Source organism: Pediculus humanus, genomic scaffold, assembly GCF_000006295.1.
Source record: "Pediculus humanus corporis 1103172107384 genomic scaffold, whole genome shotgun sequence".
In the NCBI taxonomy this organism is placed as follows: Eukaryota; Metazoa; Arthropoda; class Insecta; order Psocodea; family Pediculidae; genus Pediculus; species Pediculus humanus.
The window spans coordinates 217,962-233,016 of record NW_002987011.1 but is presented as its reverse complement, the minus strand read 5'-3'; the positions used below and the strand labels follow the sequence as shown (position 1 = coordinate 233,016).

General features: G+C 25.0%; 4 protein-coding genes across 4 annotated transcripts in view; 2 read left to right on the top strand and 2 right to left on the bottom strand.

The window, feature by feature from the left end:
- The window catches only part of Phum_PHUM039200 (uncharacterized protein), a gene marked incomplete at both ends in the record, with an annotated part of 6,884 nt that extends 5,287 nt beyond the window's left edge, over window positions 1-1,597 (bottom strand). The window contains 2 exons of the mRNA XM_002423088.1: window positions 713-827; window positions 1,484-1,597. Coding sequence (XP_002423133.1) covers window positions 713-827; window positions 1,484-1,597 — 229 coding nt within the window. The remainder of the gene's footprint in view (window positions 1-712; window positions 828-1,483) is intronic.
- Window positions 1,598-2,280: 683 nt separating this feature from the next.
- Window positions 2,281-2,946, top strand: Phum_PHUM039190 (Keratinocytes-associated protein, putative; the record flags this gene model as incomplete). Its single annotated transcript, XM_002423087.1, has 4 exons — window positions 2,281-2,293; window positions 2,334-2,488; window positions 2,654-2,838; window positions 2,922-2,946. 4 exons carry the CDS (start codon window positions 2,281-2,283, stop codon window positions 2,944-2,946), a joined length of 378 nt encoding a protein of 125 aa, XP_002423132.1.
- An 809-nt stretch (window positions 2,947-3,755) lies between these two features.
- Window positions 3,756-9,139, top strand: Phum_PHUM039180 (Lamin-C, putative; the record flags this gene model as incomplete). Its single annotated transcript, XM_002423086.1, has 5 exons — window positions 3,756-4,171; window positions 7,039-7,492; window positions 7,588-7,928; window positions 8,396-8,933; window positions 9,017-9,139. The coding sequence occupies 5 exons, from the start codon at window positions 3,756-3,758 to the stop codon at window positions 9,137-9,139; spliced, it is 1,872 nt and encodes a 623-aa protein (XP_002423131.1).
- Window positions 9,140-11,936: 2,797 nt separating this feature from the next.
- On the bottom strand, window positions 11,937-15,045 carry Phum_PHUM039170 (Long-chain-fatty-acid--CoA ligase, putative; the record flags this gene model as incomplete). The annotated part of the gene is made up of 13 exons (XM_002423085.1): window positions 11,937-12,013; window positions 12,084-12,204; window positions 12,307-12,435; window positions 12,501-12,641; window positions 12,724-13,008; window positions 13,151-13,316; window positions 13,403-13,653; window positions 13,751-13,894; window positions 13,986-14,087; window positions 14,185-14,380; window positions 14,493-14,627; window positions 14,711-14,921; window positions 15,027-15,045. The coding sequence occupies 13 exons, from the start codon at window positions 15,043-15,045 to the stop codon at window positions 11,937-11,939; spliced, it is 1,977 nt and encodes a 658-aa protein (XP_002423130.1).
- Between the last annotated feature and the right edge of the window lie 10 nt (window positions 15,046-15,055).

Genomic DNA, 15,055 nt, shown 5'->3' with positions numbered 1-15,055 from the left:
TTATAGATTTTGTTTACTTATTTATTTATTTATTTATTTTTTATTTTTTCTAGAACTGGCGTAAGGCCAACTACAAATTAAAGACCATTTTTTGGTGGTTTGTTTTTTATTTTTACAATAGATAGAATCCAAAAAAATTTGAAAAAGTCAAGAATGTTTTATTTTAAAAACTAATACAAAATTTTATGTGAAATAAGTTTTTAAATTTATAATTGAGCTTTTTTTTTTTTTTTTTTTTTTTTTTTTTTTGGAGTATTTTGCCATAAAAAATATTAAAAAAATATATTAATATAAAAAATTTCAAGGTCAACAACAACTATTCATTTCTGGTTCTTTTAATAAACTTAAAAATAACCAACTACTATATCGATAAATATATTAAAAAAAAAAAAAAAAAAAAAATTCAAAGGTCACATAAACAAAGTAACAATTAACATCATTCTTAAAAAATAGATTAAATAAATAAATAAATAAATAAAATTATAACCAGAATAAAAATTACATAAATTAGTGTTGGTAATTATTCACCGAAAAACAAAAAATTATTTTTTGAAATAAGAAAACGATGTTAGTGAATGAAATGTAATTAGTATATTTCCCAAGCTAAGCGAAGAAAAAGAAAATTTCGAATAAAAACAAAAATGAATATTAATTTAATGGGAAAAACAAAAAATAAAAGAAAAATTAAAATTTTGAGTTAAATTTCTGTAACCTACCTTATTTTCAACAGTATTACTAGCAACATGATTGACATTGGGCAGTGACCCACCTCGAAAAGAACCAAGAGTTGGGTTTATATGTAGATGTTGCTTAGCAAGACTGTTCATCTGAAAAAATAAAATCAATGTCTGCAATTTGAACCCACAGCCAGAAAAATATGCAAAAGATTAATTTCACCATGAATTTTAAGCAAACAATAAATGTATTAATAAGAAATAACAAGCAGAATGAATAAGCAATAGTAAAAGGATTAGAGAATTAGTTGAATAAATTTTTTTTTATTTTAAATAATTAGGATAAAGTAATTTTTCTAAGCTAAATGAACAAATACTTGAAATAAACAATTATTAAAAACAAATTAAAGCATAAAAAATTAAATTATAAAATAAAATTCTTAGACATGAGACACTGAATGATTTTGAATAATAATAAATTAATTAAAATAAATTAATATACCAGTTATCTACAATTAATTCAGTTTTATTCATAACTGATATTTAATAACATTTTTTTTGTTCTACTCCATGATAAAAATAAGATAAAGAAATAAATAGAATTCTATTTAAAAAATAAAAATAAATAAATAGGTAATAGTAAGAAATACACGTAATACATTTTATAAGAGGTACTATAATTAGGCTTGTTAATTTTACATTGACCATGTTTACATTTGTTTGTGTTAACGAACGCATTATGTGCAAAAATAATTACTAATGTTATGAAAATAAAATTGAATTGAAATGAACTGATTATGAAAGCTTACTTTGTTCGTTGCGTCTGACACTTCTTTCATTATTTGTTCAAAGCGAGCCGTTTCTTCTGCTTGCTTTTGATTGTGTAATGCAATTTTTTCACTAAATTTTCGAGGATTCGCCATTTTGGCTGATTTGATTTGACTTCGAATTGATCACCGCCCGCTTTATTTTTAAAACATAGTTAAAAATAGGTAAAAATTTCCCGCCAGAATTAAATTATTATTTAAATAAACACGAAAATAAATCACTTTTTCATTATTAAAAAAGATACATTATTAAAAAGATTTCAAATAATTAAATCGAGTAATCAGCCGACATAAAAATTTATAATATTTAATTATCGCATACAGTAAAACCACATTCAATTTAAAATTAATATATTTTTTCATTCATTTTTCACAACATTATTTTAATATTAAAAATTAATGCACTGGAATTTATAAACCATAAGTTACGTCTTAATTCAAAAAAATATACATTTAATACATAAGATAAAAGTCACGGCATCTTTGTCAATGTCACTTAATTTATTTACTCTATGACATTACATCTACTGATATAGTTTAGACGTGTTATTAGCTTCTTTTTGATGTTATAAACAAATTTCAAGTTTTCAAATTAAATTTATCATTTTTTTATATATTTAGTTTTATTTAATTTTATAAATTATTTAAAAATGGGTACATATATATGTTTATTAGAAATTTGATATATTTTTAATTATTTTTTAACAAGAATACAAATTTTTACAAATACTAACCTTATTTGGTTAAACCGATAAACCGATAAATGTCTTTAACATAAAATGTTTTATTTTAGTACTGAAATTTTTACACCACTTGTCATTTAATTTTTTAGGTGTAGGAAATGAGACATCAATTATTCTTTCATCCATGCTTGCGATTGTACTATTTTGCGGCATGCAAATTTATCGCCATTGGCTAGCCGCTACGGCATTACAAACCATTTTTGGTGGATATTTGTCTTCTATATTGTTCGTTCTGATTTTGACGGTAACCTTTTTTTTTTTTTTATGATTAAAAAATTTAAGCAACCTTTTCGATAATCTGCTCAAAGGAAAATCATTAAAATCTTATTTAATAAAAAATTTTATTTTATTTTTATTATTTTAGGCTGTAGGAAATATTGAGACGACAGTTTTTGGAAAAAATTTTCAGACGAAATTATTTCCGGAAGTATCTTTTTGTTTAGCGGTATCACTTTTTGCAGCAAGTATGATTCATCGAGTTTGTATTACAACATGCGTACTATTTTCTATACCTGCCCTGTACTACATGAATAAATTATCTCAAAAAGTACATACAACTCCAGTTGTAGCAACTACTCATGGAAAAAGAAAAAAGTAATATTAATCATTAGTAACCATTTAAAAAATTTTATCTGTCACCTGTATTCATTACATTTTCTAGAAAAATTTTTTTTCAGTCGAATAATTTACAGAATTATTTAGAAACTCATATATTAATCATATTTTCAATTAATCAGTTTAAAATATTAAATATTATTTTTAAGTATATATAATAATATAATTATAATAATATATATAATAAAATTTAATAATTATATGTTATATAATTATATATTATTATTATATTATATAATTAATATTATAATATTAATTATTTAATTATATGTAATATTATAATATTACATATGTTATTTTATAATCATAATAATAAAAATATTATAAATAAGACTTGAGAAAACTTATAGTTAATAAATAAATATTGTAAAAAAAAGTTAAGCAAATAATTTTTAGATACTTAATATATAAAATAAAACTCTCCGGTAATTACTTTATTTATATGAAATATTACAAAACTTCATTTTAAAAAAATTGATAACTTTTAAAATTTTTAAACTGAAATTAAATTTTTTATTATATAATAACTTCATTTAAATTCAATAAAATATAATTAGTATAAATTATTTTTACCACTATTATAAACTTTAACTTTAAATATAACTTTTATAATAAAATATTTTTAATTACAAATTTCTATGTATTTATATAAGAAAAAAATTTTTTATAACTAAACTCGACCGTTAACTTGAAGTAAACTAGCCGCCATTTTGAATTTGCTGCCATAGAGTAAATTTTTTTTGCAGTTGGTATTACTTCAAGGGAAATATTTTCCTTGAGATGGTGACGTCATTTTTATATTGTTGCGTCATTTCATGAGAGTGTGTGTGTGAACCTGAATAGACGCCGACCGTAATTTCATTATTTGCGTGAAGTGAAAATATTTTTTGTTTAAAATGTCGAAAACAACAAGAAAATCGACATCGGTAACTACATCGTCTTCTTCAAGCGGAATGGCTTATTCTACCCCTTTGGGAGGAAGCTCTTTAGGGCAAGCTCAACGGCCACGAAGCCCGCTCAGCCCAACCCGGCTTAGTCGGCTTCAGGAAAAAGTTGAATTACAAAATTTAAATGATCGGTTGGCATGTTATATGGATAAAGTTCGTGCACTGGAAGCAGAAAATAACAGATTATCTCGCCAAGTTAGAGTCTCTCAGGAAACAGTTTCCCGAGAAGTTACTTCTTTCAAATCTATGTATGATCAAGAGCTTGCTGATGCCAGAAGACTTTTGGATGATATTGCTAAAGAAAGAGCACAAGCAGAAATTGAAAATAAACGTTTAATGGAAGAAAATGATGACTTAAGATCAAGGTAAGGTTTTATATTATTTTTCACTCCTTAGATAGGTGATATCTTGAACGCTTGTTAACATATATATATAACATACCACAATTTATATTCATATAATATATTAATAAATTTCAACTAAATTTAACTGTTAAACTTGTGCCATTGGTATTAGTAAACATTTTAAACTTAATATCGAGTTGGCTGTTTAACCCTGCGTATTGAATAAAAAAATACTGAAAGTTAAAATGCTTTTAAAATTCTTGAATTTCTGTTATCGTTATCATATTATCATAATATTCTGACTATTATAATAATTTACAAATGGTCTCGTCTATCCAAATTTTCAAATGGATGCTTGCTTTTTTTTTCATAATCAATAACTACAATCAAAATCTAAAATTTTATATATATATATTGATTCTTAAACATTACTGAAATTTCTTACTCGTACTATTTTTAATAAATTACTCGTTTAAATTAAAAGACAATAAGTAAACCATTACGATTTAAAATGGTTAAAGTATTTGGGATTTTAATACTAAAAGTAAATCTAATCCTAACATTAATACTAAAAATAATAATACTTTTGATAAAAATTGTATACTAATAATAGTTTTTCCATGTCGAAACACATTTTTATGTGCAATCTCATAAAATCACATATTCTTTGCATTATTTCATTTATCTTACTTATTTAAACAATTTGTTTTTTTTTTATTATTATAAATTAAAATTAGTTAGCCGTGACATGTTTTGCGGTTTATCGATGTTGTATTTAATAAAACTCATGTGTGAACTTTTAACGGCTCGAGGAATTAAAATTTATAATTTATACAAGAAGTTGTTTTTAGTAATAATAATATCCATTACGTCAGTAATATTTTTGGTCTTAGACCTTGTTTGAACTGAATAGTTTTACTACAAATGATATCATCATCATCGTTGAAAAAACTTTTTCTTTTATTTTCGTTGACAATATGTAAAAAAATTATTGTAAGCCACCTCGAAGTTGTTTTATATATATATATATATATGACTGTAGACCTCCTTAAAGTATGTTTCCAAGTTAAAATAAATAATAAATTAAAGTTTTTTTTTTTTTTTTTTTTTGGCAATTCGTTTTGAGACTGTTGGTTTTTTTTTTTTCAATTTTTATTAAAAAAAGAAAAATTCTCATCTGTTATTTTCCTTCTTTTGCCCTGACCCGTATTTTAAATACGGGCAGCCTTGTCCCGTTTTTTTTTTAAACGAATTATCTTATTATTGCTTCCGCCATTTTTATTTTATGGAACTGTAACATCTATAAATATCAAAAAAACAATATTTTTTATTAGATTACGAAAAGAATTTCGAATCGATTATTTTTTTTTTTTAGAATGTCATTCGTTCACGTTAAAATGTATACGTGTGTGTGTGTGTGTGTGTGTGTGCGTGCGTGTGCGTGTGTTTGGGTGTATATTTTTAAGTACTTTACAGTAAAATAAATAAATGAAAATTGAAAATGAAAAAAAAAAAAAAAACGGTTAATTATCACATTGCAACGAAACTTCTTTTGATTTTATTATTATTATTATTATTCAAGGGCTTGCCTTATTTTTTTATAATTTTTTTTCCTATGCTTTGGTTCGATGAATTTTTACTTAATTTTACCTTTGAAAACGTTTTTCCTACAAAATTATAATATATAAAAATCGTTTAATTTTTTATTCCGAAAAGAATAAAGGTTTTTTTTTTTTTTTTTTTTTTTTTTTTTTTTTTTTTGTGGGTCGGAGAGGGGAAACTTAAAAACAAATTGATTTATGGGATTAAAAAAGAAAAACATAATAACCTAGAAAAAATTAATTAATTGTTTTTTTGAAATTTTTTTTTGGAAAAAATCCTGTACCTTCACTCTTTTGCGTGATTCCGGTTTTTTTTTTTTTACATTCTTTTTTATTATTATTCGTTGACCATGAGGGAAAAAGACCCGAAATTTCGATAATCTGACCTTGCGTTTTGGAAAAATTTGTCCCACTTAAATGAATTTTTATTTGTTTTATTTATTTATTTAATATTTTTCTATTGATTTCTTTTCGTTACTTAAATTCATTTAAAATTATTTATGTTATATATATATAAACAATGCTACTTATTAAAAAATGAGAAAATTTAAATTGAAAATTTTTTTTTCTGGTAATTAAAAAATTGGTAACCGAATAAAATCGATATCGAATATTTTTTAAATAAAATGTTTTATTATTACAAGGATTATAGAACGAGTACTACGAATATTAGGTATTTGACCTCAAAAAAGAATACCGGTAAATTTCATGGCGAGTAAAAATGACTATGACTGCGTTGTTGCGTATGTTATCAACTTTTAAAATATGTTTTAAAAATTATTAAGACAAAACGTTCGATTTTTTTTCCAAAGAATATTTAAGTTTCTCTTTTTATTTATACATAAACTTTATTGAAAGGAATTCATGATGAAACTTATACATATATGATGACGAGAAAATTTTTTTTTGTTTTATATATTTTTTGGGTGGAAGAAACAAAAAAAAATTAATTCAATTTCTTTTTCTTTCTGGGTTAAAAGTTTATTTTTTTAATTTTTTTAATTTTTTTCCCTTTCGTTTCCTAGATACGTAAAATAATATCGAATTTACATCGTACCTTTCGTGTAAATTTTTTTTTTTTTTTTTTTTTGGGGGGGGGTGAAAAAACAGGAAAAAGTAAAAATTTCCTGCACGAAAGTTTCTTCGCACAACACGCAATTTTATTTAAAATTTGTCCTGATTTTTCTTTTCCTTTATTTTATAACTTTTTTTTTTTACTATTATTATTATTATTATTATTATTATTATTATTATTATTATTATTATTATTATTATTATTATTTGTAGTTTGGATAAAAAAATAAAAGATTGTCGAAGTTTGGAAACAAGTCTAACCATATCAGAACACCGTGCCACTGATTTACAAACAAAATACAATCAAGCAATGGCTGAGAAAAAGAAATTGGAAGACGAACTCAAAGAAGCTCTCAAAGAGTGCGATAAATTGAGAAAAGCCAACGAAATGACAAAGAAATATATCGAAAATGAAACTTTGACACGCGTAGAGCTGGAAAATAAACTTCAAAGTTTGACCGAAGAATTAAATTTTAAAACTTCCATGTATCAAAAGGAAATAGCCGAGCTAAGAACGAAGAGAAGCGAAGAGATCAGCGAATTAGATGGACGACTCACCATCGAGTACGAAGATAAATTACAAGCAGCTCTTCAAGAACTCAGAGAGCAACACGAACAACAGCAATTAGCTAACAGAGAAGAAATAATGGCCTTATACGAAAGTAAAGTGAGTAAAAAAAAAAAAAAAAAAAAATTTTTAAAGAAATTAAAAAAAAAAAAAAAAAAAAAAAATTAATGATTTTATTGGTTTGCGTCCAACAGATTAAAAATCTTCAAGATCACTTTATGGCTACAGCTGCCCAATCAAACACTGAAGAATTAAGATCCATGCAAGCGAAATACCATTCGTTGAACAGACAAGTAGGCGAACTGGAATCAGCCAATGCAGCATTGAATATTAGAATAAAAGAATTGGAAAAACTGTTGGATGCGGAAAGAACTCGAGGTTTGGAACAATTAGCCTTGATGGAACAAGAATTGATGAAAGCCAGGCAAGAAATGGCGGATCAATTGAAAGACTATCACGAGCTTATGGATATCAAAGTTGCCTTGGATTCGGAAATATCTGCGTATCGTAAACTACTTGAATTTGAAGAAAGCAGGTAATAAAAAAAAAAATAAAAAAAAAACAATCGATTTCCTTGATTCTCGTTGCCTTATTAATTAAAAAAAAATTCAGACAATTATTTTTCAATTATTATTATTATTATTTTTACGTTTTTTTTCTTCTCAATGATGATGAATTCTCATACTCATATTTTTTCAGTCTAATTTTATCTTGTCCCAGAATAAGAAATTCTAAATCGTGACATAACAAAATTGGGTTAAAGAAATCCATAAAGAAATAATTATTATACTAAATCCCCGATATGAATTTGTTTTGATTCAAAAGAAATCCCTAAAAAATAAAAATGAAGGTAAAAAAAAATGAAAAAAGTAGAATTTTTTTGTGTTTGTAAATATCTAAGGAAAAGATACAATTGTGTTTAAAAAATTTTTTACTCTATGCTTTCCGTTGTCTCCTCTTAATTAAAAATTCAGAATAAAAAAAAAATTAATTTTTTTTCAGATTAAACATGAGTCAAGGAAGTGGTGGCGGTGGTGGTGGCGGCGGTAGCGGAAGTGCGAGCGGCATGTCCGGTATGGGAGGTTTAAATACCACGTCCTCTTCGTCGTCGTCAATTCAACTCACGCGTCGCGGCACTCCCATTCGTCGTATCCCCATTGGGAAAGGCCCAACTAAAAGACGCCGCGTGTTCGTCGACGAATCCCAAGAAGCCGACAGCTTTCAAGTATCCGGGGAGGCTAAAGGAGATATAGAAATAAGCGATGTGGATCACCGCGAGGGAAAATTCATACAATTGCACAACAAAAGCGACAAAGAACTCTCGTTGAGCGGATGGTCCATTAAACACTCAGCGGGAACCGAAGATTCCGAGACGACGTTTAAATTTCACAGATCGGTCAAAATCGACGGAAAAGGAAACGTGACGGTTTGGTCGATGGATTCCGGTCGTGCTCACAACCCTCCAGAACACATTGTCATGAAACAAAAATGGTTTATGGGTGATTCCGTAATAACCATTCTTGTAAACAACGAAGGAGAAGTGAGTCGATCATTATTGTTTACTACACTCTTCCATATTTACCCCCATAACTAATAATAATAATTTTGTAATAAATTTTTTAGGAAGTTGCATCGAGGTCAAGACAAAGGATTCAGTATTCTAGTTCTGCATACAGAAGAGAAAGAGAAGGAAGCGAAGAAACACAGGATGGGGATCCCAAACGAGATTCTTGCCGAACAATGTAATAAAAAAAAAAAAAAAAAAATTTAACATTCAAAGGTTCAATTTAAAAGGAAAGAAAAAGGAAAAAAAAGGAAAAAGGAAGAAAGAAAGTATATATAATTTTTTTTTTTTTTTTTTATAGTGCATAACTGCCGTTTCAATTTTTAATTTTTTTTTTTTTTTAATTAATTAATTAAGTAGGAATAATGAGTATATTAATAAGAGTAATAATAGCTTAAAGAAGGAAAAGTTTTTACACAATAAGCTTCAGTTAAATTTAAGGTGTGGGACAAAAAGCTTTGGGATAATTATATCTGTTTTTTTTTTTTTTTGTATAAGAGAATCGAATTAGAATTGATATGAAACTAATATTATTATTATTATTAATAACGGTTAAGAAAAAAAGATGATTGGAAAATTTATTTGTTTTTTTTTTTTTCTATTTTATTTTGATAGATTTTTAATAATGGTTGGTAAAAGAAAAAAGAAAAAAAAAAAGGTTTTTGTGTCATAAGCGTTTGTCTTGATTTTTTTTTTTTTTTTTCTCTTTAAATTTATTTACCTGACTTCTGATTATGTACGGTAGGAGGTTTACGTTCTTAATATATTTTCAATAGGATGAAAATTTCGAACCGTGCAAATAATTTTTTTTATTATTTTTATTATTTTTCGCGACGGTGAAGAAGGATCCCTTGGAAAATTTTTTTTTGTTTGTCACACGGAACTGTTACTACTTTTTTTTTTATTATTGACGTAATATTTGAAATTTTAATTGCATTACCTCGACGGCGGACATTTTTCTTATTAGGTAAACATAACAATAAAAAAAAAAAAAAAAAAACAGGATAATGTTGTTGGGGTTTCATCATTTTTATTTTTAATTTTTTTTGTCTAAAAGAGATTTATTAAATAAAAAATAATAATAATAATAATAATAAAATCAGAAGTCAGATAAAAAGTACAAAATGAAAAATTTTTAAATGTAAAAAATCGTTTATATTAAAATTTTTTTTAAAAATGGCATAATAGATTTCAAATATAAATATATAAATTGTTTATGAATTGTTATACGTAAAATATTTCAAAAAAAATTAATAAATAATTTTCAAAACGAAATTTTTTATTTCTATATATATATAATAAAAATGATGAAATTTTATATAATATAAAATATTAATATATATATATATATATTTTTACGATCGAATACGTTTAAAAAATTAAATTTTGTACTATTATAATATAAACGATTCTTAACATTTAAAAATTTGATAAGAAAAAATTAATTTATTAAATTTTTATATTATTTTTCATTCTCCGAGTAATAATTATAAATAAAAGGAGGTTGTGACTAACACGACGAGTAAAACTCACTTTTTTATGTTTTCCAATAACAAAACAAAAAAAAAATTTATTATTATAATATTTAAGACGTTCATAATTTCATTTAATTTAAATTATTAATATTTTATACTAATGTGTTTTGTCTAAATTTATTATTATCATTATTAATTAATTTAAATTCACAATCATCATCAAAGTATTATTATTATTATTATTATTATAACTAATTTTATTGATGAAAAGTTTGAAAAATGACTCGTCGACACACACACACATTTAAATTTATAACTAACAAATAATTATTATTATTAATAATTTTTTTTTTTTTTTTTTTAGATTTTAATAATTTTTTTTTTTTTTTCTGTTTGTTTGTTTGTTTTGCTTTTCATAAATTTAGCTTTTCGTGTAGTTATTATTATTATTATTATTTTTCAAACTTTTCATCGAACGACTTGGAGGGAAAAAAAAAAATGGAGATGTGTAATCATTTCCACCTCTTTTTTTTATAACAACAACAACAATAATTTTTTTTATTTTGTTTTTCTTTATTATTTGTAATTTAAAATTTAATAAAACATTAAAAAAAAAAAAACTTTCTGCATACTAATAATAATAATAATAATTTTTACTAAATGAAAAAATGAAAAAAAATAAAAATAAAAAAAAAAGCTTTCATAAAAGAATTGTAATATTTTAATTAGTAGACACAAAACACAAAAAACACAAACACACTTTAATGTTTATGTTTATGTTTATGTTTATATTTTTTACAAATGATAAATAGCAGCAAATTCATTATCAATTATTATTATTATTATTATTACGAAAACACGGACAAACACACGATTGTATAAACGATTTTGATTAAATTAAAATTTCTATACTTTCGTGTACGTGAAGATATTATTATTATTACTTATTATTATTATTATTATTATTGTCGAACCCGAGTTTAATATGACGTTGAAAAATTTTATTTTTCTTCTGCTGCTGTTGCTGCATTTAATTTTTTTTTTAATTATTAAGTCATTAAAATATATATATTTATAATTTTTTTTTCTTATTTTTTATTTTGTCAATTTAAAAATTTTATTTTCTACTAATAAATAATAATAATAGTAATAATAATAATAATAATAATAATAATAATAATAATAATAATAATAATAATAATACACTTTTTGTTTGCTTCTGCGTTTAAAAAAAAAAAATTTTTTTATGATAAGAATTAAAATAAATCATCACTTATTGATAATAATAATTATTATTATTTTTCTTTTTTTTCTTTTATATGTTTATATACATAAGTGTATCTCATCTAATGAGTTAAATAGGTGTGTGTGAGAGAGAGTGAGAGATTAGATAGGAAAATACGGATTTGAAATTTGAAGGGGGAAGGGGTGGAAGGAGGGAGGGAAATTTGCCGAAGCACAAACAACAATAAATTTATTTTAATATTTTTTTTTTTTTTTTTAATTACGTATCGTAAATTTTGTCAATAACATCTTTATATTTTTCATTTATAAAATTTCTCTTGAGTTTTAACGTGGGACCTGGAAAAAACCTTTTACCTTAATAAGTATGCGAATGATAATAATAATGATGATAATGTTATGAAAATACCTAATTCTCCAGTTATAGTTGAAAAATCTCTTGGTAATATTCTAAATTTTTGTATTTTTTGAGCATTTGAAATTGCTTTTTTATTTGCCTCATCGATTCCTCTTTGTATCGATTCTAAAATCTTTATATATATATAGAAAAAAAAGGTTTTCAAATCATTTTACGCCATTTTGTTTTTTAATAAATTTATATATGTGTGTGTGTAAAAGTAAATAATAAAAACCTTTGAATGTGGTCCTGATGTAAGAATTTCTGAATTTTTTGTATATGTAAGATTTAAGTCTTTAAGCCATTTAATTGTAAGTTCTGAAAGTTGATCCAGTGGTTCTCCAGTATCTACATCTTCTTCGCTCTAAATTATAGTTTTTTTTTAATAATAATAATAATAATTGTTGCGCGTGCGTGATTTTAACTCACCGAAAATGTTATTAATATAGATAAAAATTTTTTTTTATCGCATATAAGTACGACGTGACCCAAAAACGGAAGTTGAGCTTTTACATTTTGTTCGATTACTGCAGGATATATATTTTCTCCACCGGCCGTTATCAATAATTCCTGATGTATATACAAACGATATTATTATTATTATTATTATTTATAAGAAGAAAAAATAATAATAAAAAAAAAACTTGTTAACTTTTTTCCTTCCGGTTATGTATAGGAATCCTTGATCGTCGAATTTACCAATGTCGCCCGTGTGTAGCCAACCATCGGGATCGACAACTTCTTCCGTTTGTTTTAAATCGTTTAAATAACCCATGAAAATATTTCTTCCGTTTAATAATATTTCTCCTTCTCCATTACTGTCCGGATTGTAAATTTTTGTCATTGTACCCGGTAGTGTTTTACCGACGCTATCAAGTTTAAAAGCAACGTTTGTGTTAACCGTGTGAGGTCCACTACTTTCCGACATACCGTAAACCTTTCAATCGTCATTCACATATATATATATATGTATATATATATATATACATGTATAATTTTTTTGTTTTAATTCACGACGAAAACAAAAACAAACAAATAATAATGAAGTTTTAACTACTACTACTACCACTACTACCAACCTCCAAGATGACTATATCTAAACTGGTTAAATATAATTTAACTCCTTCGGATAGGGGTGCGGCACCAGACCAAAATGTTGTACAAGCATCAAAACCTAATCTACTTTTAATTTTTTTAAATATTAATGATTTTGCCAATAAATATTTTAAATTCGGACTATCTATCCTAAAATAATATAAAATAATAATGATAATAACACATTATTATTATTATTATTATTAATTTAAAAAACAAATTTTTTCTTTATGTACCCATTTATAAGATCTAAATTTCTTTGTATTCCTTGATTTTTAGCCCAAGCCACGATTCGCCTTTTTATAAAATTTGATTCTGCTCCGGCAAGTTTTATTTTATCCGATACCTTTTCCCATACTCTAGGTACGCCTAAAAACCTTGTAGGTCGAACTTCTAATAAGGTTCTTACTAAACCACCCTTGAGTGCATCCGTTTCGGCAAAATACACGGTTGCTCTTACCATCAAAGGACAATAAACGTCTACCATCTAATAATAATAATAATAATAATAATTATTATTATTATTATTATTATTTAACTTATGTAAGATTTATTTATTTATTTTCTTGAATGATAATATTTACTAAAGCAGCCACGTGACTTAAAGGCAAATAACTTATTATTTTTTCCGTTGATATTAAGTCTTGATTAATGGCTACTGAATATGCATTCCATATTAAATTATCATGGCTTAACATGACTCCTTTCGGATTTCCGGTTGTACCTGACTATTGATAACATTTTATTTATTAATTAATTATTAATAATAATAATAATAATAATTAATATTATTATTAAATAAATTGAAATTAAATAAACCGTAAATATAATTGTGCAACATTCGTTTACTGCAATTGTTTTGCGAACTTCATGTAATTTTTCACTTGATTGTGCTTCACCGATTTTAATAAATTCTCTCCACTGAAATTAATAAATCGGTTGTTGTTGTTGTTGTTGTTGTTGTTGCTGTTTGTTAATAAACAATTTTTAATAGTTAAAAAAAAATGATGATAATTACGCTTAAAACGTTTTGTACTAAGGGTCTTCCAAAATATTGTATTATTGCTTTTAAATTTGGTAATCTGTGTTTATATTGTAAAATTTTTTGAGCTTGAATATTGTTGTCGACGACAGCAATATCAACGGATGCCGCTTGTAAACAGTAAAGGGTTGCTTCAGCGGAATTGGTCGAATATATACCACAACCTACTCCTCTTTTCCCAATTTTTTCCATTTTAAATAATTATTATCATGTATATATGATTAATTAGGACGGGGAGTGGGGTGGGGAGGGAGGAACGAAATTGTACATATTTTCTTACGTACCCGGCAAGAATGCTTCCCAAATAAGCAATAACCCATTCGGGTGCATTAAATCCTATAAGGGCAACGGAATGATGCCTTTCTAAACCTAATTTTAAAAATCCTTTTGCCGCCACTTTTGCAAGACGATAATATTCCCTTACAAAAAATTGAAATTTAAATTTAAAAAATTTTTAATAACGTTAAATTATTATTATTATTATTATTATTATTATCCTTACTCGAAACTAATAAAACAAAAACTTCTTTCTTTTGGATGTCTTTTAAATGCCAAAGCTGGATGTTTAGGTGCCACACTTGATGCTTTTCTTAATAATGTTGGAACCGATAATGGTGATGTGCTTGATATTCTATCTATACCCTCTCTTATTTTAACAGGTGAATCCATTTTACTTGACACGTATTTATCAGAAGGTAAAATTAAATCCGCATCTGATTACAAAAAAAAAAAAATAAGTTGATAAGTCGTCACTGATAATAAATATGGCGTTAAAGGAACAACAACAGCAACAACAGCAGCAACAAATTTAAAATTACCTTCTAAACCTGAATTCATATCAGAAATT